We start from the raw sequence: 23,811 nt of genomic DNA, 5'->3' as shown, positions 1-23,811 counted from the left end.
CAATAGATATTGGGGGATGGAATAACAATTAAATTTTATATTGGCATATGTCATGCTTTTATCCTTAACAACTCATTGATTGTATTAAGCCTTGGTTTTCAACTACCTATACTATATGGTTAGGGAAAGTCATTAACTCACACACACACACACACACACACACACATATATATGTATATATATATATATATATATATATATATATATATATATATATATATATATATATATATATATATATATATATATATATATATATATATATATATATATATATATATATATATATATATATATTGGCTTCCATCCCTAGCCTTTGACATGTCTGAAAGTTTCAACTGTCTATGATAGTTAGGGGAAGGGGTTAGCATTCTGTGGTTGATGTTTTGATCGAGGTAGCCTAATTTTAGTTTTCTCCTTTTTTTTATATAAGAGTCAAGTGGTAGTATGTTTTTTAGGGGATGGGAGAGGGTAGGCTCCCCTCCCTTAGGGAATTACCAATAATTAATATTTTTATTTATGAATTTTGTAGTAGGCCTACAGATAAGTGAAATCCAGGTTATGTGTATTCAAGTTGGGTGTAATAGTGCTGCCAAGGCAAGAGGAATGTCATGCTTCCTTTCACTGTCATAGCAAATGTTGTGCCTCTTGAGGCAGGGCTTGGAACTGTGTCAATTACCTTATCTGCATACAGTGGATTCATTCTGCCAAAAATACAGATTCATTAGCAGTAAATTTGAGAGAGAGTGCAGAATGTATTTGTCCCTTCTCTGTGTGAGTGAAGTTTTTCCAAAGTCTCAGATTCCTCAGATTATTTATCTGGTAAGAAAAGGAACTCCGAGATATCTACCCATCAACAATGAATTCGGAAGTTCGGGGTTTTGGTAAAGGGGTTGTCATGAACCAGGCCTCAAACCAAGTGAAACAATTTTTGTCGAAGAATGTTCTAGACCACAAAGAGGAGGCTGCTTTACTCCTGGGGCCTTTGAATGAGGGTCTAGTCTCCACTGGGAGGCAACCTTTGGATGCTCCCCCTAGGTTTAGCCAACATATTGGCCTTACACATGCAACCCACAATTATTTACTGAAGAGGGGGGAAGGAAGAAAGGCCCCTCTTTATAATACCTGTTAAGTGACCATAGATATTAAGCATATTTTAGTCGATTTTCCTGTTTTTAATCTTCAGAGGAGGACACATTTACTCCAGGACAAACCTATAAGAGATATACTGGAGGAAATTTGTAATACCATGAACTTGAAAAAATTTACAGAGTACTATATTGGTTTATATCACAAGCTTTGATTAATTTTATTGATTTATTTTTTAATCCCTTCTTATTTTGCCTTTAGATGTTATTGTATGAAAGTTGTGTGATTGTTTTTTAGGTTAAATTGATAACCAAATCTTGTGAGTGTACAGGTATAATTGATTAATTTCCATTATATAGCACTGAATGGCCTTTGATGTCCCAATGCTTGGCTTAAGGCCTAAATTTTATATCCATTTCAATTCAATACTCTAGGGTTACTATGGTATTAGTTCTTGGAGGCCACATATCACCTTAACCCCCCAAAAATGGTTTTGATGAAGGAAACCTATTTTTGGGAAATGTCGTGTGGTCTCCAGGATCCTCCCTCCTCCGTAGCCTCATGTAGGGAAGGGTGACAGATTAGTCTTATTCTGAATATAGAAGATGATAGCCAGGCACAAAGCACTCAGTTAGTATTGTCTCCAGTATTAGTATTGGTTCTCTGTCATGATGAGCCATCGGTTGTCTGAAGTAGTTTAGTGTTTGGGATGCTGCGACAGGTTCGTTGGAGCATGAAACTGTGGGTCTCACTTATACTCACCGAGTTCGTGCTATGCACATTAATCCACTGGCCCTGGAGTAGGGTATTTTTTATTTTCTTTTATTGAATTCCTTGTTCTAGCCCTTAACAGGAATGTTCTTGGGAACTATACAGCACCTTTACAAAATTAGGTTTTTTCTACGTCAAACCGTTCTTTTTTTTTCTAGGTTATATAGTCATGTAAAAATACAATTTATCAAGTATTTAAGAAATTGATTTTAGCTGATAACCATTAGATTTTCAGCATTTTCTCTTCATTTTGATTGTTTTATTATCTAACACATTAAACAGACATCTAAAGAGAAAATATAGCAATTATGTAGAAGAAGGAACTTATCAATTAAGAATAGAATTTCATTATTGATAACTGATGAAATCCCTTTTCTTTTTTTTCTTAAAGGTGGAATTATTTACTGGGATACAATGTAGCAGTTATCGTCATAAAGACATTCCTGCAGCTTCTGGGCTGCGTCGTGCTTAAGGACTTGGCAACACATGTCTGCTGGCTGGTTCAGCTCCTTGGTATAGCATGTGTCAAGAAGTTTGGCGATAAATCGGATGATGAAATAGTAGCTGGTAAGTTTTAGATTGAATTTTGCTTTTAGTCTTTTCATTGCTAAAAAGCCCCTTAATCATTGGTTGCTAATGCAAATTTTGTGTGTTAGTGAATATAAATGATAACTTGTATGATTTTATGTCAACTTTAATTATTTTTCTTCTGGAATATAGTGGTATTGAATTGGTTGTAGTAATATTTCTTGTCCTTATTCAAGTTAATTATTTGTTCCATGTAATTATAATTTTGATTAGAGAATTAGGATGAGATAATTTAAGGTCAGAAAAGCTTGTGTAATGTGTATATTTAAAGGCATATACTACATTGTTTTATAGTTCAAATAATTCTTATCAAAAGGTGGAAATAGGATACCTGAAACTTTATAAATTCTGGGTTAATGTTCTAATGCTATGTATATGGTGAATGTTCAAATTTACATAGAGTTCATCATTATTAGCCACTTGCTTTCTCTATTAAGTCAAAACTACGAGCAATTTTTTACTTTATATTGAAAGCTTATCATTTTTGTAAAAGGTAATAGGTTCACCTTCTGACTTGAAAGTAAAGGTTATAAGAAAAATAGTAAATAAGTGAAACTGTCAAGACATGAGGGTTTCTTTATTACTTGTGAACTTGAATCAAAGATCAGTTATATTAACATTTTAGCAATAGAATTTTCCTCTATTTTAAAATATTGTTATAGTTGATGTGGTGATTTGTGAACTGAAGAGTTTTAGACAAGTGGAAAGTGAATTCATTAGTAACAAAATTTATAGTTGGTGATGCAGTGTCGACAAAATTTTGTTCTGATTCATTTGGGAAGGTTTGCATACTAGACCCTCTCAACCCACTTGCACTCCCATATTGTGGAACTGAACATGGAAGTAATTCCTTAGCTTGTCTTCTGTTCTTTCCTCAAACAGAACTAGACATGTCTTTGGTTGTGGAAAAAATAAAGCGATTTTGACGAAGGAAAAATCTATTTCTGGGGAGAGACCTGTGATGCCCGGTGAAAAGTCCTTTTATCTACCTTTTCTGATATAAATCTTCCAAATATACCAGAGAAAAATAAAAGCATGGAATGCAGAGGTTACTACCCTCGCGCGAGCACCTCGTGAGTGTCGTGTCTACATCGGGGGTGTGTGAAAACCACTATAAACAGGCTGTCTTCCAATTAGATAACTCCTTCATCAAAGGGAAGGGCCGTAACAAAGACCCCAGAAACCACACTTGCACCACGCCACCGCCACCTACAGGAACACCCTCCAGGTCATCCTTCTGCAAGAACATATGGCTTGGCAAGGAAAGGGTGGGTCCGTACAAAAATAACCGGGAAGGGTTTCACCGGGCGTCACAGGTCTCTCCCCAGAAATAGATTTTTCCTTCGTCAAAATCCCTTTTCTGGGTCGACCTGTGACGGCCGGTGAAAATGTACCAGAGAATGCCTTCCAAGCACAATAAAGTAATAACATAATGAGGAGAATACAATCACCATGTACGACAATAATATAATATAATAATGTAAGAAACATCCAATTACCAACTAGCCAAATGACATAGGGAACGTAAGGCTAAATAACTAAGACGACAAGAAATCAACTGAGTGTCGAATCGCAAAAGGCATCAAACCTTACATGTCTAAGCATATCTAAACATTAAAGGAACGGTAACTACAATAACAGTTAAACCATAGGAATTAAACATGGCAAATATCATAGGGCTAACGAACTACCCAGGAGAGTGGCGACGTGGTGTGAGTGGCGGGTAGGAGGGAGAAGAGAAGAGATGGAAGAAAGGAAGAAGTAGAGATTAATTGGGAGGGAAAGGCTCCCCGCTGCCATCGTCGGGTATTTAAGGGCCTGTAAGATCTTTAGATAGTGGCGTTTGACAACCATAGGGGATTTCCAACCCTTATATTTTTAAAAATCATCAAAGTCCCTGTTCTGGAAGTAATTGATGGAGGTATCTACTGTCTGTATATCATGAGCCTGGGGAAATTATTCCGGATTAGTATGTTTAAAGAAGTAGAGTATTTGTTGCCTGATACCGTGAATGGAAATAGTACCTCCTTGTTCCCTGATAACCAAGGGGCCAGACGAGCAGGTGGCAGTTCTAGCTAAAAGGGCCTTGCGAGTAGTGACTGGACACAGAGAAAAGATCCTGGGGAAGAAGAATAATCTTCCGAGGGGAGCACCTATTTGCGGATCCTCATCTTTTAGCTAGGAAAGCATTGTCTGGAGAAAGGAGTACTTCGGCTGAAGGGAGGAAATCTATGTTTTCTGGGTTCGTGAGAGAGCTAGTTCTGATATTCCATCACCTGAGGCCAAAGCCGTTAGAAATAAAATCTTCCTAAGAAGAGTGATATAAGAGCAGGATTCATTGTTCGTATCCGCCGCAAATTTTGAGGACACCATTCAGAGACCAGAGTCCTTTTGTGGCCAAACCGAAGGTCAAAGCCTAGCACATGTTTTTGGAATAGATGAGAAATAGGAATCAGCTAGGTTAATGCTAAACCCAACAAGGAAGATCTTCCAAGCTGACTTGATGGTGGTTAAAGTGCTAACTGTTAGGCCTTTGCCAAATAGGAACCTCAAGAAATGGCTATATTCGGAGACATACGATTATGGTCTGAACTCTTAGAGAATCTACTAGTTGTTAACGGCTGAATCATACTGGTGAATTGTCGAGTCCCTTTTGTCTGATTCGATGAAGAGATCGTTTTCCGGTTCAATGTTCGCGTCTCTACGAGCTGCAAACTTCATGTAGTCCACAAAGTTAGAGTTTTGGCTATCCTTGAGTAATCTGACACAGTGAGTTTGGATTACTTGAGTCAGTTTGGGGAACGGGATCCGGAGGGGACGGAGTTTCAACTCGAGGAGGAGAGGAAACCAACTGTTCTTGGCCAGTGAGGTGGTACTAAAACCACTGCCCCCCGGAAGGGGCGTAGTTTGTGTAAAAGTCTCATTAGAAGATTCACTGGGGGAAATAGGTAAACCTTCTTCTAATGGTTCCTGAGTATCCACCGGAATGAAATTATGTCTAGAGACCATTCTGACTCCAGAGGTTTCGTCCTGGATAGTGAGTCCGCTCTCACATTCTGGACTCCCGCTAGGTGAGTTACTGACAGGAACCAGTTCTTTTCTGTTGGCCAGGCGAAGATAGTGACCAGGATCCGATTCAGGTTGGGTGACTTGGATCCTCCCCTGTTGACGCCGTGTACTACGTCTGTTCTGTCTGACACTACTCTGTTGTGGCTCGACCTCGGAGGAGAGAGTCTCTTCAGGGTCAAGAACACTGCCATGGCTTCGAGAACATTGATATGGGACTGTTTCATGGCGGGTGACCAAGAGCCCTGAAACATCTGATGTTCGGAGTAATCCCCCCATCCACTTAGAGACACGGCTGTATGGAATGTCACTTGTGGAGGTGGGAATTGTAGAGGAACCGATTTGGAGAGGTTCTTCGGTTCGGACCATGGGCGCAGTCTCATTTTCAAGACAGAGGGGATCTTTGAGACCTTGTCTCTTAACGGTACTGTAGCTCTCTTTCTCCAAACTCGATTGATGTCTTTGAGTTTGGCATTTAATAGGAGACCTGTTATTGGAGTGAATTGGAGAAGACCGATGATACTTTCTAAGGTTCTTCTGGACACCTGTTTGTGTTTGAGAAAATTCTTGATCTTGGAAGCTATTCCTCTTACCTTTTTGGAAGGGAGAGACAACGTGTGCTTCGAAAGGTACCACTGAATGTCTAACCAATCTAAGTGGCCTGATGGTTGCAGGCGAGACTTTTGGAGATTGACCCGAAATCACAGGTTGTCGAGAATTCGAAGTACTTCCTTCATAGCTCTGTTGCCTTCTATGGCTGACCGGGCCCAAATGGGCCAACCATCCAGATAAGCAATGATCTGTATCTCTTGATTCCTGAGTTGTTCTAACACTGTCTCTCTCAGTTTCGTGAATATCCTGGGATCAATGTTGAGGCCGAAGGGCATTTCTTGAGCGCAAAGGCTTTCCTGCCTAGGCGGAAACCCAGATAAGAAGAGAGGTTTCGAGCTATAGGCACATGCTAATAGTCGTCGGTAAGATCGACAGAGGTGGTGACGGCCCCACGGGAAAGTAAGGTCCGTACCTGAGAGATAGTCAACATCCGGAACTTGTCGCAAAGAATGTAAGAGTTTAGCTTTGACAAGTCCCGGTCCACTCTCAATGCCGACAAGCCTTTCTTCGGAATTGTGAACAGGTGGCCTTGGAACTTCGGTGATCGGTCCCGTTTGATTGCTTTCTTCTTGAGTAACTCTGTGGTGTACTCTTTCAGGATGGGAGTGGATTTCTGGGAGAGGGTTACTGGTGGAGGAGGAGGACCTTGTGGCCATTTCCACTTCAAACCTTTAGGGATTATGCTATGAGCCCACGGACCGAAGGTCCAATGGTCTTGAAAGTGGTAAAGTCTCTCCCCTACCGGGACTACCTCGTTGTGAGGGAGTGAACCTAGGGGATCCGGATGCATAGCCGACGAATCAGAGGAAGACTGTGATGTCGAGTGGGTAACTGACTATTGATGGCAGTGACCCCGTTTCGTTTTGTAGAGGGCAACTCTCTGCATCTTCTTGAAGAAAGCTTGCTTTTGGTCTTCAACCTTCTTTCTGGCAGTGAGTGGGCAATTTTGGATTGCTCTCGTATCATCTTGTAGAACCTTGTTCACCTCCTCCTGAGGGAAGAGGGTTTCACCTCATCAGGAGGAACTATCAGCCTGCTCGATTCCTGTCTGATAGAGGCCTTAGACAGAACGTATTTCCCACAACTAACCCGATCAGACCACCAAACGTGTAGGTCGAATTGGAAGGGCAGAGATTGGTTCTTCCTGAATATCCGAAACAAAGTCTCAGTGGGATAAATCGAGGCTAGGGTCTCCCCGGGGTGGGGTCCGGCTCTTTATGAGCCGGTATGGCCGAACCTTCTTTGTCAGCTTGAATAGTAAGACCTGTCTATTTATCCATAATAGGCAAGGCAACAATGAGAGCATCTGTAGATATGGCGTATTCCCCATTGTGTGGGGTGAGCTTGGAATTATCGTACCCCCCAGACCGACAACATCCTGGTCCAAACAGATCGGGCCTCCCCTTTAGGAAATAATACTGTTACCTTCGGTACCTTGTCTAACCTAACCAAGGCATGCTCTTTCAATCGAACGAATCCGTTGAATGGGAATTCTAGTACCTGAGAGTAAATTCTAGGTCCCCCAGAGGGCAGGCGTCTATGCCATCCAGAGTTATGGTACCATCTATATATGGAACATGTAAGGCAAATATCTATGCGTTGTTTTTATCGAAGGAGGTTACTTCGATACGCCTGGCCTGGGGCTGTAGGGGGAGTCATCCGAGTTCCTGAACGGATCCGACTCACCACCATATCTTTGAGCTCCATCATAGCCCCTTGGCTTTCCCTAGAAGGTGTTGCTTTTAGCAGTCACAGTTTTATGCAAGGTAACATGAACATCAGGATCCTTTGAGGGTCCTAGGTCGGTGACGCAGGTAATTGCAAAGCTGAAGGCTCAAAACTCATCCCCACTTACCTGCCCGTCCATGGGGTCGACGTCCAACCTTAGAAAGGACACTCCGAGGAGATAGGGACCTCTAGATGGAGCATTCCTTCCAAACCTTGATACCCAAGGGCGGAGAGCCTCTCTTGCTGGCCAGAGAGATTCATCATCATCCTGAAAGAAGTGAGGGGATTAGTGATGAAGGAGAAGACCGCTCTCCTCAATAAGCAATGCATACATTAATCCGGATCAAATTAAATCATCGCCAAAGGATACCAAAAGGAAATATATTCGAACCAACTTACATCATGGGTCCGGAGTAGCGAGGACAGCTCGTAGCAGAACGTGCATGTCTCCGGGAACCATACCATGTTGGCGGACCTTCTGTAAAAGAAAGGGGACATAAGTCTGGATGTTCCTTGAAACTTTGGTTAGTGATCCTATTCACAGGCTGGGATCAGCCGTATAACTAATAAAAATGCCTATATTTATGCATATATTTAATTCTAACTATGTATAAATATGGATAAATATCCATACAACATCGTGTTCAAATAGAAATAAATTAATTATGCCTATATTTATGCATATATTTAATTCTAACTATGTATAAATATGGATAAATATCCATACAACATCGTGTTCAAATAGAAATAAATTAATTATGCCTATATTTATGCATATATTTAATTCTAACTATGTATAAATATGGATAAATATCCATACAACATCGTGTTCAAATATAAATAAATTTCCACTCAGTACTTGGAACCGAACGCTAGCCCCTTCTAATGAAAAGCCAGGTCGAAACCAATCATGCCATGAGAGGCTATCTACTGTTCCTTGAGACTCTGGTCAGTGAACAGATGAATCAATAGAATACTAATATCCAGTAACCACATAACATGTAACTATAAACCTCATTGGTAAAATAATGTTAACCCCGGTTCTGAACGTCTGAGTCGGGGGTGGCCAACCTATGGCGCATGTGCCAACAGTGGCGCATTTCATGATTACAAGTGTCGCACTATACCCCAAAGATAGTAAATTGAATGATTACTTTAAAATTGCTAATTATGTTCATATATTTTCATTAGGACTTTCAAGAATAGCTAATGAATATTACCAACGCAAATTCAAAGTGTCATTAAAGTAAGTACAGTTTACTTTGTATTCATGTTAAATCCTTTCCTTTACAGCTAAAACCAAAGATTGGCCACCCGTGGTCTGAGTGATCTCTGTTGCCACCGGAGATCCGGTGACAAAGGTCCGTCATAGTGAAAACGTGAACATCAGAGGAAATCTAATATTAACCTCAATGCTGAACGCCTGTACGATATCCGGTTAAGCCGGAGATTCGATGAAAGGGACCGTAATCACGATATTGTGATTATTCATGAAAAAGGGTTCATACCCTGGTTTTGATCGTCTGATTGATCAAAATGTTAACTCCGGTTCTGATCGTCTGATTGATCTCTGTTTGTACCGGAGAACCAGTGACAAAGGTCCGTCATCGTGAAATCGTGACCCTCAGCGGTACGATAACATTCCTCAATACTGAATGTCTGTGTTATCTCCAGTGAAGCCGGAGATTCGATGAAAAAAGGGACCGTAATAATGTAATTGTGATCAATCATGACAAAGGTTCGAGTGCAAAAGGCCGCAGCCGGAGTCTGAGTGCCGGATTTGACCGTTGCACTCCAAATATCTGACTAGTTCTCACCCAATGAGTATCCATTATAGCGGAGTATAACTCAAGGCGGAGCTAAGGGTGTCGGCATAAAGCGACCCCAATTAATGACTCATACACTAACGCAACCTATTATTAGTGCTGGCTATATTAACAGTAACCACATCAATAAAACGTGTATATCATTAAACGTAATATCATCAACTCGGAGAATAAGAGGAGGCAGGAATAATTCGTGATCGTAAAAAACGGAAAACGGGAAATCCACCTCTCTTACTCGAGCTAATAAAGAAAACGAGAGAAGTGGTAACTCGTATCTGTAGAACAGAAAACGAGCACTCTATGCTCTCGCTCTCAAGGTTACATAATAAAAAACCAACATCACACAATAATATGATAAGAAAAATAATAAAATTGATTGCTTTTTCTTAGTAATTGTAATAACCAAGAACGAAGAATAACGACAACATAACAAATAAACAAAGATATAGTCTAAATCGAGCACCTTCCTGAGGCGAGTACAAAACTATAACAAACACTAAATCGCTATTCTTCGTAGGTCCAAATTGGACTTGCTAGCAAATAAATACCATAGTAAAAACTAATAATAAATAATGATAATAAAATTGGTCATAAAACGTAAGTGATATAACCTAGATGACAGAGTACCAGAAGGGTAATAATAACTTGAAAATTTACTGAAGCGAACACAACCCAAAATGGCTGCCGATACCGAGGCAGGCCAATCGCTTCCAAAACTAAAATCCACAATACTGGAAACAGAACAAATGCTCGGTACTGCAATAAACTGTCAAAACAAACTATGGTACTTAACATTGGTAAAGGTGAAGTAGCAACGTCAGTCATGTTGAATTAACGACAAACACTTTGAAAAACACTGGGCAAAAAAATATCAACTTTGCAGGCAAGTCCAAAACAAAAGGATGACCTGGAGGGTGTTCGTGTAGGTGGCGGTGGCGTGGTGCAAGTGTGGTTTCTGGGGTCTTTGTTACGGCCCTTCCCTTTGATGAAGGAGTTATCTAATTGGAAGACAGCCTGTGAATAGTGGTTCTCACACGCCCCCGATGTAGACACGACACTCACGAGGTGCTCGCGCGAGGGTAGTAACCTCTGCATTCCATGCTTTTATTTTTCTCTGGTATATTTGGAAGATTTATATCAGAAAAGGTAGATAGAAGGACTTTTCACCGGCCGTCACAGGTTGACCCAGAAATGAAACCTCTGATTGTTGCAGAATTTGTTGCTTTATCACTTAATGAACAAGATTATTTCTCTTCAACAAACAAAACATTATTAAAAGCCATCCATGTATATGTAAAAAATGAAGATTCTTGTAAAAACAAAAGTTGTATTTTGGTGATTATTAAACATATCTTTAACCTATTATCTTTAATCAATCGCAGAATGTTTGGAATAAAAATTATGATTATAGCATATGATAATAGCCCAAACCCATGATTTATTACAGTTATTCCAATCTTTGTTGATGTTTTCAATTTCTAAACAGAGCTAGCTGATTTCTGCACAGTCCCTAAATCTGAAGCGGGTTTGATGTGGGATGGCATATGTTTTGGATTTTTGCTCATGCAGAGGAGACTTTTCTCTTCCTTCTACTTCCAGCATCTTGTTACCGAGATGAAAGCGCAGACCATTTTGGCTTCAAGGTTGGTATTTGTATTAGATCATTGCTGCCTCTATATTTTAGGTATTAACTTTCTTTATCATTAGACAAATAGTTTTAAACACTTAGGTATTCCAAAACAATATATGTGTTTTCAATGGGGTTGCTTATCAACTATTACTGTTTAATGTTGGGTAATGAACATTTTTGCAGTGGAAAAGCTTATTTTTATAACCATTTTACCTTTTTTTTATTAGGTACAACACTACAGTATACTGTATATTATTTCCATGAACCTCTCCTGTTGTTCATATTGCTCTCGTCACAGGAAGTCACCGGTACTGCATGTCAATGTTATCCCTTCCAAATGGAGAATTTCCCGTTTTCTTTTCTTCCAATATACTAATGCCACTCTTAAAGTAATGACACCAACTAGCGTTTACAGACAATAACATGCTGCTTGTTTTTTTTTTTTTTTTTTTTTTTAGTGATTTAAAGATTTGTTCTCCTGAATTTAGTAGTAATTTCTGCGTGGATGGTGTAAGGGAATTTTTTCTTGGCAATCATAATCTACAGTCTCTTTGTGTCTTGTGCTGGGGACAATTTTTTTTATTAATAATATTCGTGTAAGGAATGGCAAGGTCTCACTATTCCTCTATCATCATCATCAGCATCAGCTAAGCCACAACCCTAGTTGGAAAAGCAGGATGGTATAAGTCCAAGGCTCCAAAAGGGAAAAATAGCATAGTGAGGAAAGAAAATGAGGAAATAAAATAGACTATGTATGAAAAGTAATGAATAAAGAACAAAATATTTTAAGAGCAGTAATAACATTCAAATAGATATGTCATATATAAACTATGAAGACAGATTCATGTCAGCCTGTTCAACATAAAAATGATCACTGTAAGTGAACTTCTTAAGTTCCACAGATTCAACTACAAGATTAGGAAGATCATTCCACAATCTGGAGTAAAACTTCGAGAATACTGTGTAATATTGAGCCTTATGATGGAGAAGGCAAGACTTTTAGAACTAACTGCATACCTAGAACTACATACAGGATGTCACAGTCTGGGAAGATCCAAATACAAAGGATGGTCAGAATTATGAAAAATATTATGTAACATACATAAAGAACTAACTGAGCAACAATGCCAGAGATTACTATCTAGATAAGGAAAAAGCAATTTAATTGGCAGCAATTTTTTGTCCAACAAATCAAGATGAGAGTCAGTAGTTAAAGATCAGGCAAAAGAACAATACTCAAAATAAGGCATCATGAACAAATTAAAACATTTTTTCAAAATAGTTTGATCACCAAAATTCTTAATAGACTTTTTCAAAATGCCAATTTTTTGTGCAATTGAAGAAGAAACAGGCCAAATGTGTTTCTCAAAAGTAAATTTGCAATCAAGAATCACACTTAAAATTTGAAAGGAATTGTGAATATTTAACATTATCAATTGAGAGATCTGGACATTGAGGAGCCACTGCCCTCGATTTACTTATTATCATATTTTGAGTTTTGTTAGCGTTCAACTTCTTGCCCCATAATTTACATCATGCACCAGTTTCGGTTAGATCTCTATTAAAGGATTCAGCAACTCTGGATCTACATTCAGGAGATGGCATTGATGCAGAGAGTAGCATCATCTGCATATGCAATGAACTTGTTTTCTTGGCCTAACCATATATCATTGTATATTGTAGGAAAAATACTGGGCCAAGAACACTATCCTAAGAAACACCAGATATCACATTCCTAAACTCACTATGGTGTCCATCAACAACAATTCTTATTCAATAAGGATGCTAAGAAAAGACCTACTTACACTGAACTGTTTGAGTTTAAAAACGATGGCCAATTGATCAACACAATTGAAGCCAGCAGTTAAATTGATACCAATCATACAAACTTCCTGACCACAATCTAAGGATTTCTGCACAGCACTGGAAAACATATGAAGGGCATAATCCAAGGCCTTTTAAGAGCTAGATTGCTAATCAGGGAACAGATTATTACCTTTAGCATACCTATTTAGATGTTTTGCCAAAAGATATTCGAGAATTTTAGATAATATGGCAGTAATGGAAATTGGACGGTAGTCTGCAGGACTAGAGCTACCACAAATACATTTACCTAATGGAATAACATTACCAATTCTCCAATAAGTGCAAAAGAGCCTCTTCTAGTTAACTTGCCAAAAATAGCAGACAATTTAGGAGCAAAGAAATCAGCGGTCTTTATAAAAAAAAAAGGAAAAATTCCATTTGGGTCTACACCACAATAAGCATTAAGGTCTATCAAGAGTCTTTTAATTTCATTGGACTGGAAAGAAAAACTATTTAGTTTAGCATTAGGAAAACATGCATGAGGAAGATCTATTCTCTCATTACTTTGCTTACTGCCTAACACATCACCCAAAAGGGTTGCCTTTTCCTTTGGACTGTGAGTGGCAGAGCCGTCTGGTGTAAGTAAAGGAGGAACTGTTAGGTCTACACTAAAGAGTACAGATTTAAGGTAGCCCAGCACTTACTGTATGTTCCTGGGTTTTACAGGTACACTATCGATTTTTCCACCCCATTGGTTCCAGAGCCTTGCCGGATTAACTGTCTTGCCAGACCATCCAGTGTCACTTTGATAATAATTCATGAACACACTTCTAACTCACTATACAATTGAAAAATTCTTTCTATTCAATGTGAAATGATTACAATATATAATGATTTTTCAGAAATTGGTTTTGTCATTTTACACTAAATGATAGTAAAACACTGTGCTTCTATGTGTAAAAATAACTTTACATTTATTGTGAAGTGATTATGTAATAATTCCAAGATAGATAACCATCGAAAGATATAAAACCACTTGTCAGTAACATAGCATGGGTTATACAGAAATGTAAAGAAATTATATATTTCCTTAGACACATGAAGTCAAGGGTTTCTTTTTTGGTCAAATTGTATAAACTCTCTGAGCAATAGCTCCAAGCTGAGTATAGTTATTCCTAGTCAAATCTTATCTGTTACCTTTCCAAAGATGATAGATCTCTGTTTCTCCAAATAACAATGTCTACAGTTATCACTGAATCTTGGTTTGTCTTTTACTCTGTATTTTAAGACACGAGAAGGGAAACGCCTATCAATTATGTTGACCAGATTCTCATTCAAGAGAATAGGCTTAATGCTTATGCAATTTTGACTTATTCAAATACAAAAGATAACTCAAAAGGACATTCCAAACTGCTTTATATTTTATATGCTGTATATCTTGCATCAGTATGTCACATAAAAAATAGGTCGCTCAGTCTTGATCACTAATGAGATCAAAGTATGATCAGACTTCCCAACTGGAGAATTAACCTTACTATACTTGTTACAACACTAGGGGAGTCAGTGCATACTAGGTCCAAGCAGTTAACAGACCTGTGTGTAGCTTCAGTTATGATTTCCTTACATCCTGATTCAGAGGCAAAGTTCAAAGCTCTTAATCCATGGCAATCACTAGGAGAAACAGAGTCTAGCAACTCCCTGTGATGAGTGTTGAAATCCCCTATGAATGCAAAAGAGGACTTTCTCTTATCTCCTTGTATCTTACCCATAATGGTAAGAAGATAATCAAAGATAGAATCATTCATGTCTAAATTCTGACAGATTGAACACAAATGAAAGTTGATATGCCTGCCACAAACTATTATGATCTGAATCCCATGCCATCCACACTCATAGCATGGTACTAAGTCTTAATATACACTGCCATTCCCCGTACCCTAGGAATGGCATCCCGTTTCAAAACAAAATCATTGGTTTCTAAAAACTTAGAATAAGAAGCACAGATGAATGCCTCATTTTAGAAACCAAAGTTTATGAGTGCTAAACCACACCTATGCAGGAAAGGGATAGAACTTATTTAATCTCATCACACTCCCAATCTATAGAAAATTTTAATGTAAGAAAGTTGGAGGGTATGCTATTTGGCTGGTTTACTTATGAGAACATAGTCATGCTAGGTAACTGTTTATGTTGACATGAGGCAAGAGTTGGTTCTTTCTTCTTGATAGAAAACTGCTATTATATATAGTATACATATATGTATGTCTGATATATTTTCCCATATACTGGAGTATAAAAGCTTTTTATGTATTGAACTAAATTCATATTGAATACTAGGCAGCAATATGCTTACTACACTCTGGTCTTTCAATATATCTTCTAATAAATATGTTAATTCATTGTAGGTTTTTTATTTGCATTTTCATCACTAATGTAATTTTTCAATAGGATAGTGTTCTTGACTCCATGTTTTGAATTTATTTAAAAATTTGGTTTGGCCTTGAAAACAAGCTTATTAATTATGCAGATGATGCTACTCTTTTTTTACTCAACTCCTGTGTGTAGATATAAGGTTGTTGATCTCTTAACAGAGATCTAATTAAAATTGATCCTTGGTAAAAATTATGGGGATGAAGTTGAACCGTTGCATACCTCAAAGTATGATTGCATATATATTTAGAACTTTGAAGCCTCCCCGGGCAAATCTTTCATATTAAAATGTTTCTCTAATTACATTTGAAATTTCAGGTGTCATTCTTGATTGCAAATTTACTTTTTACAAAAATATCCAGTCTTTCTCTTCTTTAGTTGCAGAAAAATTGACTTATTGAGGAACCCTTTCAAGAAAAAGATTTTAAGACATTTATTCAAATAATTGAGACCTATTTATTCTGAGAAAATGCATCAATTAATTTAGTTTTCCACGTTTTGAATATCGTTTAACAGATGACTTTCATCTTGAAATGGTGAACAAAAACTTGAAGTCTATTAAGTTTCTTACCTATGATCGGAATATCAGTCTCTTGACAGTTATTCAATTAGCTCATTTTGCATGATGGATAACATTTTTCATGAAATTGACCATCCTTTGCATTCAGACTTTCCAAGACTTATATCATCCCCCACATAGTACAATCTTGTTAGTACTAAACTACAAAGTTGCAAGACCATTTGACTTTCTGTAAAAGCCAGACACTCTAGATTGAAAAAAAAAAGTTATATGTTTATTGTTGAGCATCAATTGATGTGGCCACCTTGTGAATCTAGAAATCTGTTTACTATTTTGGCATACTTTTAACAGTATCTCTTTCAATGTAAGAATATTTGGAGAATAGGGAGCAGTATTTGATGAATCTGTTCCTGACTTGATTTCAGCACTGAAGTACCAAGCCACATTATGGGAGTTGATTAGAACTGTAGGCAATATTGGAAGGAGTATATTTAAATTAAATACTATAAACTATTCGTTAAAGCAGCAAGATTTTTCTGTTATTTTTTCTATGCTGGATATTTTGTTCAGTACGCATTGAAGTGGCTGATTTGTTTGATTTTATATATGAATTCTTTCATTACTAATACTGTATTATTATTATTATTATTATTATTATTATTTTTATTATTATTGTTATTGTAGTTGTAAGTTATTCAATCCACTTGAAATTTCATATATAAATAACAGAGGAGCTGAACTCATTGCTGAGCTGATGCAAAAAGAAATAGCAGAGCAGCAAGCAGCAGAAAGGGAGGTCCTTAACAAAATTAAGGAGAAAATGGAAAGGATCAAAGCTTCCCAGAAAGTCATCAAAGAACAGGCGTCAAGAGAACCCACAACTCATTACGAAGGTGAGAAATGTCCATGTTATTTATTTCTCAGGGAAGGGTCAGATACTTCTACCACAAATTCTTTGTGGTTGCTCAACCTAGCTGATATTGATTTCTTATTTTTATGGTCTCCTTCATAAAAATGAAATAAGATTTGAAAGAGACATTCATGATTTGGAAGTATTAGATCATAAAATACCATTTGTTAATGTGTTACAACAATGATTATTAAATGCTCATAAGGGGAATATTGTCTGTAATACAGTATACTGTGTATATCAGAAATATATAACAATTTCTTTCCATAAGCATTGATAAATTTCCATTGTAATCGATGATAATAATTACAAAAGTATATGCTCAGAGGTAAGAATTCTATTGAAGTAAATGGAATATCCATAGACAGTAATACAATTACTTGATATATTTTATCTAATATCAGGTTACTTCTAAGAACATGTTTTTACGTTTAACCAAATGATTATCATCCATTGATTAATGTGCAGTCACAAGAGGCCAAAAGTTCATGTGCTCTGCATTTTATTGATGTGAATATTAAGAGTAGTGTTTAGGTATGTTTCTTGTGAATTGAATTACACAGTTTTCAATTATCTTGGTTAAGGGTTTGCATTTTAAGATGAAATGTATTTCCATGAGTCTAGGGGTATTTGCATTTTGAGGTTTGAATATTTACATTATTTTCTCAATATCTTGCTCTCATTTCACTCGTCTCCAGTACTATACGAGTTCAGGTTTTGTTTCTATCAAAGTAGATTTTGTTTGCTAATTACAGAAAATTGTAAAGTGTCAAAGACATTTACCGGTACTTTTTATTTGTACAATATTTTATTGTGTTTATTTGGCATATTTTATATTTTATTCTACAGATGAATAAAACTGGCTTGATCAGTGCAGTTCAGTCCTAATTTGTCTAATAGTCATTAAAATAGGAGTTCAAGGGCCAAAAATAGGTGCAACTGAAGAATATTTGCAAGGGTCCTATGAAGCCAACAGTATACAATTCTTGTTTTTCCTCAAGATATTTGGCAAAAGTTGAGAGAAAATAGTACTTATCATCTTTAGCACGGGTTTTACACGTACCTTGATTCTAGGTAATGGGCCTGTTGATATTGATAGTAAGAGGAAAGAAATGCTGCACTGAGATTTGGTGCTCATCCTTGATGATGCATATTTAGATAGGTTTTAAATGGGATGGCTAACTACCATTGACCCATTTATGGTATGCACATAATTTTACATATATTTACAACAATTTCCATTTTTTATGTTTTTATTATTATTGAAAAGGAGATCCTTGATCAGTGCAGTTAGATCAAATGAATTTGCAAACTCAACTGCGTTAATTTTTTTATTTTTTGGATAAACTTTTTAAGAAAATCCACTGATGTACCTGTTGCCTCTCTTCTAAAGCCTGGTTTTATATTGACATATGCCCCAAAACTAAAAATTTCCGGTTTTCTTTTCTTTCATTTTTTCCTATCATACTTCTAAAATTCATGGTTGAAATATACAGTATACTAATATTAGTCCAAGACTAAGAATCTAATGTAATACAATGTATTACCTATCCATATTTCTTCTGGGTAACATCAATGATTATTCTGAGGACAGTAAATAGACATAACATTTAAATATGCTGTTATCTGCAAGTAATGAGTAATGATTACCACTGTATCCTGTATAATTACCATGTATAGAAAGAGGGTACCATGGTCTGGCTTGTGGATAGTATTTAAACACCTCTAAGTTTAGAATTCACGTCTCTGAATTCACATCTCTACCCTCTCATAAATCCTCGCCTTTTTTCTATATGGTTGCACTAGTTGGCACATATTCTTTCTATGAACTTTTGAAAGTATAATGTACGAATAACACAACCACAAGGGGATCAAACTTCTAACATAATGTTAAACTTTGATAATGTAGGCTTCATTCATAATGCTGATGTAACAAAATATTGATTTCAAAAGTATTGCATGAAAAACCTGATGGTCTAGGAACACTTAAAAACTTATGAGACAGATTAGAAAAATACTTAAACCCTTAATGCAACAACAGAGTCAGCTAATTTGTTCAACTTATTGTTACAACCATTATTATTGTTACTCAACTTATTATTATAAATATTATTATTGTTACTCTGTTATTATTATCATCTTCACTCTCAATGTTATTTTTGTTACTATTTTTATTACTTTTTATTACTATTGTTTTTATCATTATTGACAGACATCAATAGCCTTTAGAATATCAAAGAACCTTTACTGCTGATAATACTGGAGACGTATTGTAACCATTATCTAATACAGTTTATATCTTAATCTTTACTGCTGTAGTCTCTATATCTGTTGCTTGTAAGTGATGTTCTTTTTGCAGGATTCACAATTCCTGTATGAAACTGTACTTTTTCCCAATTTTGGAACCAGCCAGTTTTTAAAAAGGGTAATGAGCATACCTTTTGCCACTTTTATGAACAACCTCTTATGTATTTAGATAAAAAAGTGTTTGATTCTTTTCTTTTCATACTGTATTCAAGTTTGCTTATTTTAGAAAGTAAATTGTCATATTTACTGTATATTTAATATACCATAACTTTACTATCTTGGAAAATATAAGGATCTGGGTGTTTCCAAAATTGTGTAGATTACTCATATATTGTTTATACTAATTCTAATCTAATGACCATTCCTTGAATTGCTGTATCACTTTAGATCAAAGAATTATTTAACCATCCATAAACTTAACAGTAAGGCAGGTACGCACCCAGTGGAGCAGAATGATTCGACTTTATCTTCTATAAAGGGACTCTTTAAAACTCTCTATTAGTTCTCTCTAGTAAGTTTTCCTGGATTTTTTTTCATGTTTCTTGTACTCTCTTCTTGCGCAGGCCTGCTAGTATTGTAGTTGGCAACTTGAAAAGTTGTAGGATAGAATGGAAATTATGATGAAATGCTCTTTGTTTTGTTGTTATTGTATGTATATTTTATTCAAAGGAAGTTTATGCAGTTAGCAGCAAATTTCATGTTGATCTAATTAGTTGGTCCAGCTAACATGTCAGACATTTATATTGAAGTTCAAGTCACCGTACTTTGAAATAATTGTTTGAATGCTAGGAAATAGAGAAATCCTTTGAAATTCATTTGTACTTTATATTTATATGATTTTGTAGTCAGTAAGGCTATTTCATTATATTTATTGCATAAAATATTGAAGTTGGGTAATAGTCTTGATGATGATGTAAATATTTTATTTGATTCTATACAAAGAGTATTTCATATCCATAATACAAGACGAATACCTACATAAGACCCACCTATGGAAAGTATCTTTTAAGATTATTTGACAACAGCATTAGGATTTTTTCACAGCAATTGGGTATTGTTTACTGTATCTATTATAAGAAAAATAAGTAAATAGTCTTTTGCTTTAAATATGGACTCAGTCTTAGAGAGGTAGGATTTCACATCCAGATCTGTCATCAGGTGGGAAATGTTACCTGCTACCTTGCCATAGTTCTGAAAAAGACATTTGAAAACCAGTTTCCTTGTGTCTAGAAATGCCAGAGTAGTAACATAATATCAAAGGGACTTTGGGTAATAATTCTTATATTGTAGCTATCTTTGCTTGTTGGGTTTGCTATTTCACTCTTGTAGCAACTGAACTTTAAATACAGCACTGTACTTCATTTGCTTGGAAATGATTGAAGTTCTTAGAAAATATTTCAGAGCATGATCTCTCTTTATGCTTCAGTCACCCATCTCCTAAGTTACAGATTTGGGAATGGATGATTACAGGAAGGGCTTTGACAAAGGAAAGCCCTGTAAAGATTACAATAGTCAATCCAGTACAGCATGAAATGCCAAAAAATACTGTATTCTCTGCCTTAGGGCCAATGTATCAGTGTATAAGGTATGGTCTCAGTGTTTTATAAAGGAAAACCCCAATTTCAGGTTCTCTTGAACCTGTCACAGCACCGCCAATGTTGAATTTGTTTGCACTCACTAAGAACGATTACTAACACTAAAACCAATGCTTAGCCAGGCATATTTTTTCTTTCTAAGCAGACATGTTTCCCATTCATGAGAATGTCTGGGTTATGTTCTTTTTTAGGGCAAAGATACTGTGTGGTTTCCAGTCAATATTACTAGAGCATAAAACAAATAAGTCTTATGCACTACAAGTATCAAGTCACCTTTACCCAAGAAAACTCCTAATTGTTTCTTACATAATGTGAAAGGAAAAGTCTAACTGATCAACCTGATCACCTTATTAGAGTAAATCACAGGAAAAGCCAAGCTAGGTGACCATCATGGTGCTTTTAAGGGATCCATTTGAGGACTCTTCACTTAAGGTTTAAAGGCTGCACATGAATGATAGAGGTAAGGGTCAGTGACAGTGCCCTATCATACAGGACAATGCCCTAGAGACTGATGAAATAAACATATGATCAGCACCCAAGCCCCCTCTCCACCCTAGCTAGGACCAAAGAAGGTCAGGCAGTGGCTGCTGATGACTTCACATGTAGACTTAGAGGCTTCCCCAAACTCCCATCCTTAGCTCCCAAGAATGGTGAGGTTACAGCGACCAAAGGAAGTAACGAGTTTGAGTGGGACTCGAACCCCAGTCTGGCATTCACCAGTCAGGGACGTTACTGCATGAGCCATTTCAACCCAATTTCCTCCGCAGGAACCATGATCGAGTTGAGCACCACATATTCATCTTGAAATTATTTGATTTGTTTCAGATAGTATTTTTTTCAGCACTCTATGCTCCGGATATTTTGAAACTGCCTACCAACAAAAAAGGTAATTTTTCTCACTTGATGGAGGGAGAGGGGGATCAAACTTTTTGATGAGGGAGGTCATGAGACACGAATACCCCCTGTAGAGATTGAGTTGATGGTCTGAGTATTTTAAAATTGACTAGCAATACTGATGACATGGATATCTGCAAATAACTAGGCTGCAAAGCCACGATACCCTTTCAATGCATTAAGATATTCCCACTCAGATTATATATAATGATATATATGTATATATACTGTACAGTTTATATATATGTGTATATATATACATACATACATATACCAAGGCACTTCCCCCAATTTTGGGGGATAGCTGACATCAAACAAATGAAACAAAAAAGGAGACCTCTCCTCTCTACGTTCCTCCCAGCCTGACAAGGGACTCAACCGAGTTTGGCTGGTACTGCTAGGGTGCCACAGCCCACCCTCCCCCATTATCCACCACAGATGAAGCTTCATAACGCTGAATCCCCTACTGCTGCTACCTCCGCGGTCATCTAAGGCACCGGAGGAAGTAGCAGGGCCTACCGGAACTGCGTCACAATTGCTCGCCATTCATTCCTATTTCTAGCACGCTCTCTTGCCTCTCTCACATCTATCCTCCTATCACCCAGAGCTTTCTTCACTCCATCCATCCACCCAAAACTTAGCCTTCCTCTTGTACTTCTCCCATCAACTCTTGCATTCATCACCTTCTTTAGCAGACAGCTATTTTCCATTCTCTCAACATGGCCAAACCACCTCAACACATTCATATCCACTCTAGCTGCTAACTCATTTTTTACACCCGTTCTCACCCTCACCATTTTGTTCTTAACCCTATCTACTCGAGATACACCAGCCATACTCCTTAGACACTTCATCTCAAACACATTCAATTTCTGTTTCTCCGTCACTTTCATTCCCCACAACTCCGATCCATACATCACAGTTGGTACAATCACTTTCTCGTATAGAACTGTCTTTACATTCATGCCCAACCCTCTATTTTTTACTACTCCCTTAACTGCCCCCAACACTTTGCACCCTTCATTCACTCTCCGATGTACATCTGCTTCCACTCCACCATTTGCTGCAACAACAGACCCCAAGTACTTAAACTGATCCACCCCCTCAAGTAACTCTCCATTCAACATAACATTCAACCTTGCACCACCTTCCCTTCTCGTATATCTCATAACCTTACTCTTACCCACATTAACTCAACTTCCTTCTCTCACACACCCTTCCAAATTCTGTCACTAATCGGCCAAGAATCTCTCCCGCGTCTGCAACCAGTACAGTATCATCCACAAACAACAACTGATTTACCTCCCATTCATGGTCATTCTTGTCTACTAGTTTTAATCCTCGTCCAAGAACTCGAGCATTCACCACTCTCACCACTCCATCAACAATACAAGTTAAACAACCACAGCAACATCACACATCCCTGTCTCAGCCCCACTCTCACCAGAAACTAATTGCTCACTTCATTTCCTATCCTGACACATGCTTTACTACCTTCGTAGAAACTTTTCACTGCTTGCAACAACCTTCCACCAACTCCATATAACCTCATCACATTCCACATTGCTTCCCTATCAACTCTATCATACGCTTTCTCTAGATCCATAAACGCAACATACACCTCCTTACCTTTTGCTAAATATTTCTCGCATATCTGCCTAACTGTAAAAATCTGATTCATACAACCCCTACCTCTTCTAAAACCACCCTGTACTTCTAAGATTGCATTCTCTATTTTATCCTTAATCCTATTAATCAGTACTATACCATACACTTTTCCAACTACACTCAACAAACTAATACCTCTTAAATTACAACACTCATGCACATCTCCCTTACCCTTATATAGTGGTACAATACATGCACAAACCCAATCTACTGGTACCATTGACAACACAAAACATATATTAACAATCTCACCAACCATTCAAGTACAGTCACACCCCCTTCCTTCAACATCTCAGCTCTCACACCATCCATACCAGATGCTTTTCCTACTCTCGTTTTATCTAGTGCTCTCCTCACTTCCTCTATTGTAA

General features: G+C 37.3%; 1 protein-coding gene across 1 annotated transcript in view; it reads left to right on the top strand.

Annotated features, from left to right (window-relative positions):
• Positions 1-23,811, top strand: part of LOC137623592 (piezo-type mechanosensitive ion channel component-like) — a 375,321-nt gene that overhangs the window by 274,513 nt on the left and 76,997 nt on the right. Inside the window, exons 28-30 of the mRNA XM_068354425.1 lie at positions 2,252-2,427; positions 11,167-11,323; positions 16,796-16,959. Of these exons, the coding sequence (XP_068210526.1) occupies positions 2,252-2,427; positions 11,167-11,323; positions 16,796-16,959 (497 nt within the window). The remainder of the gene's footprint in view (positions 1-2,251; positions 2,428-11,166; positions 11,324-16,795; positions 16,960-23,811) is intronic.

This window comes from Palaemon carinicauda, chromosome 30 (genome assembly GCF_036898095.1).
Source record: "Palaemon carinicauda isolate YSFRI2023 chromosome 30, ASM3689809v2, whole genome shotgun sequence".
Taxonomy (NCBI): domain Eukaryota; kingdom Metazoa; phylum Arthropoda; class Malacostraca; order Decapoda; family Palaemonidae; genus Palaemon; species Palaemon carinicauda.
The sequence above is the reverse complement of the archived record's forward strand: the minus strand, read 5'-3'. Positions and strand labels throughout refer to the sequence as shown.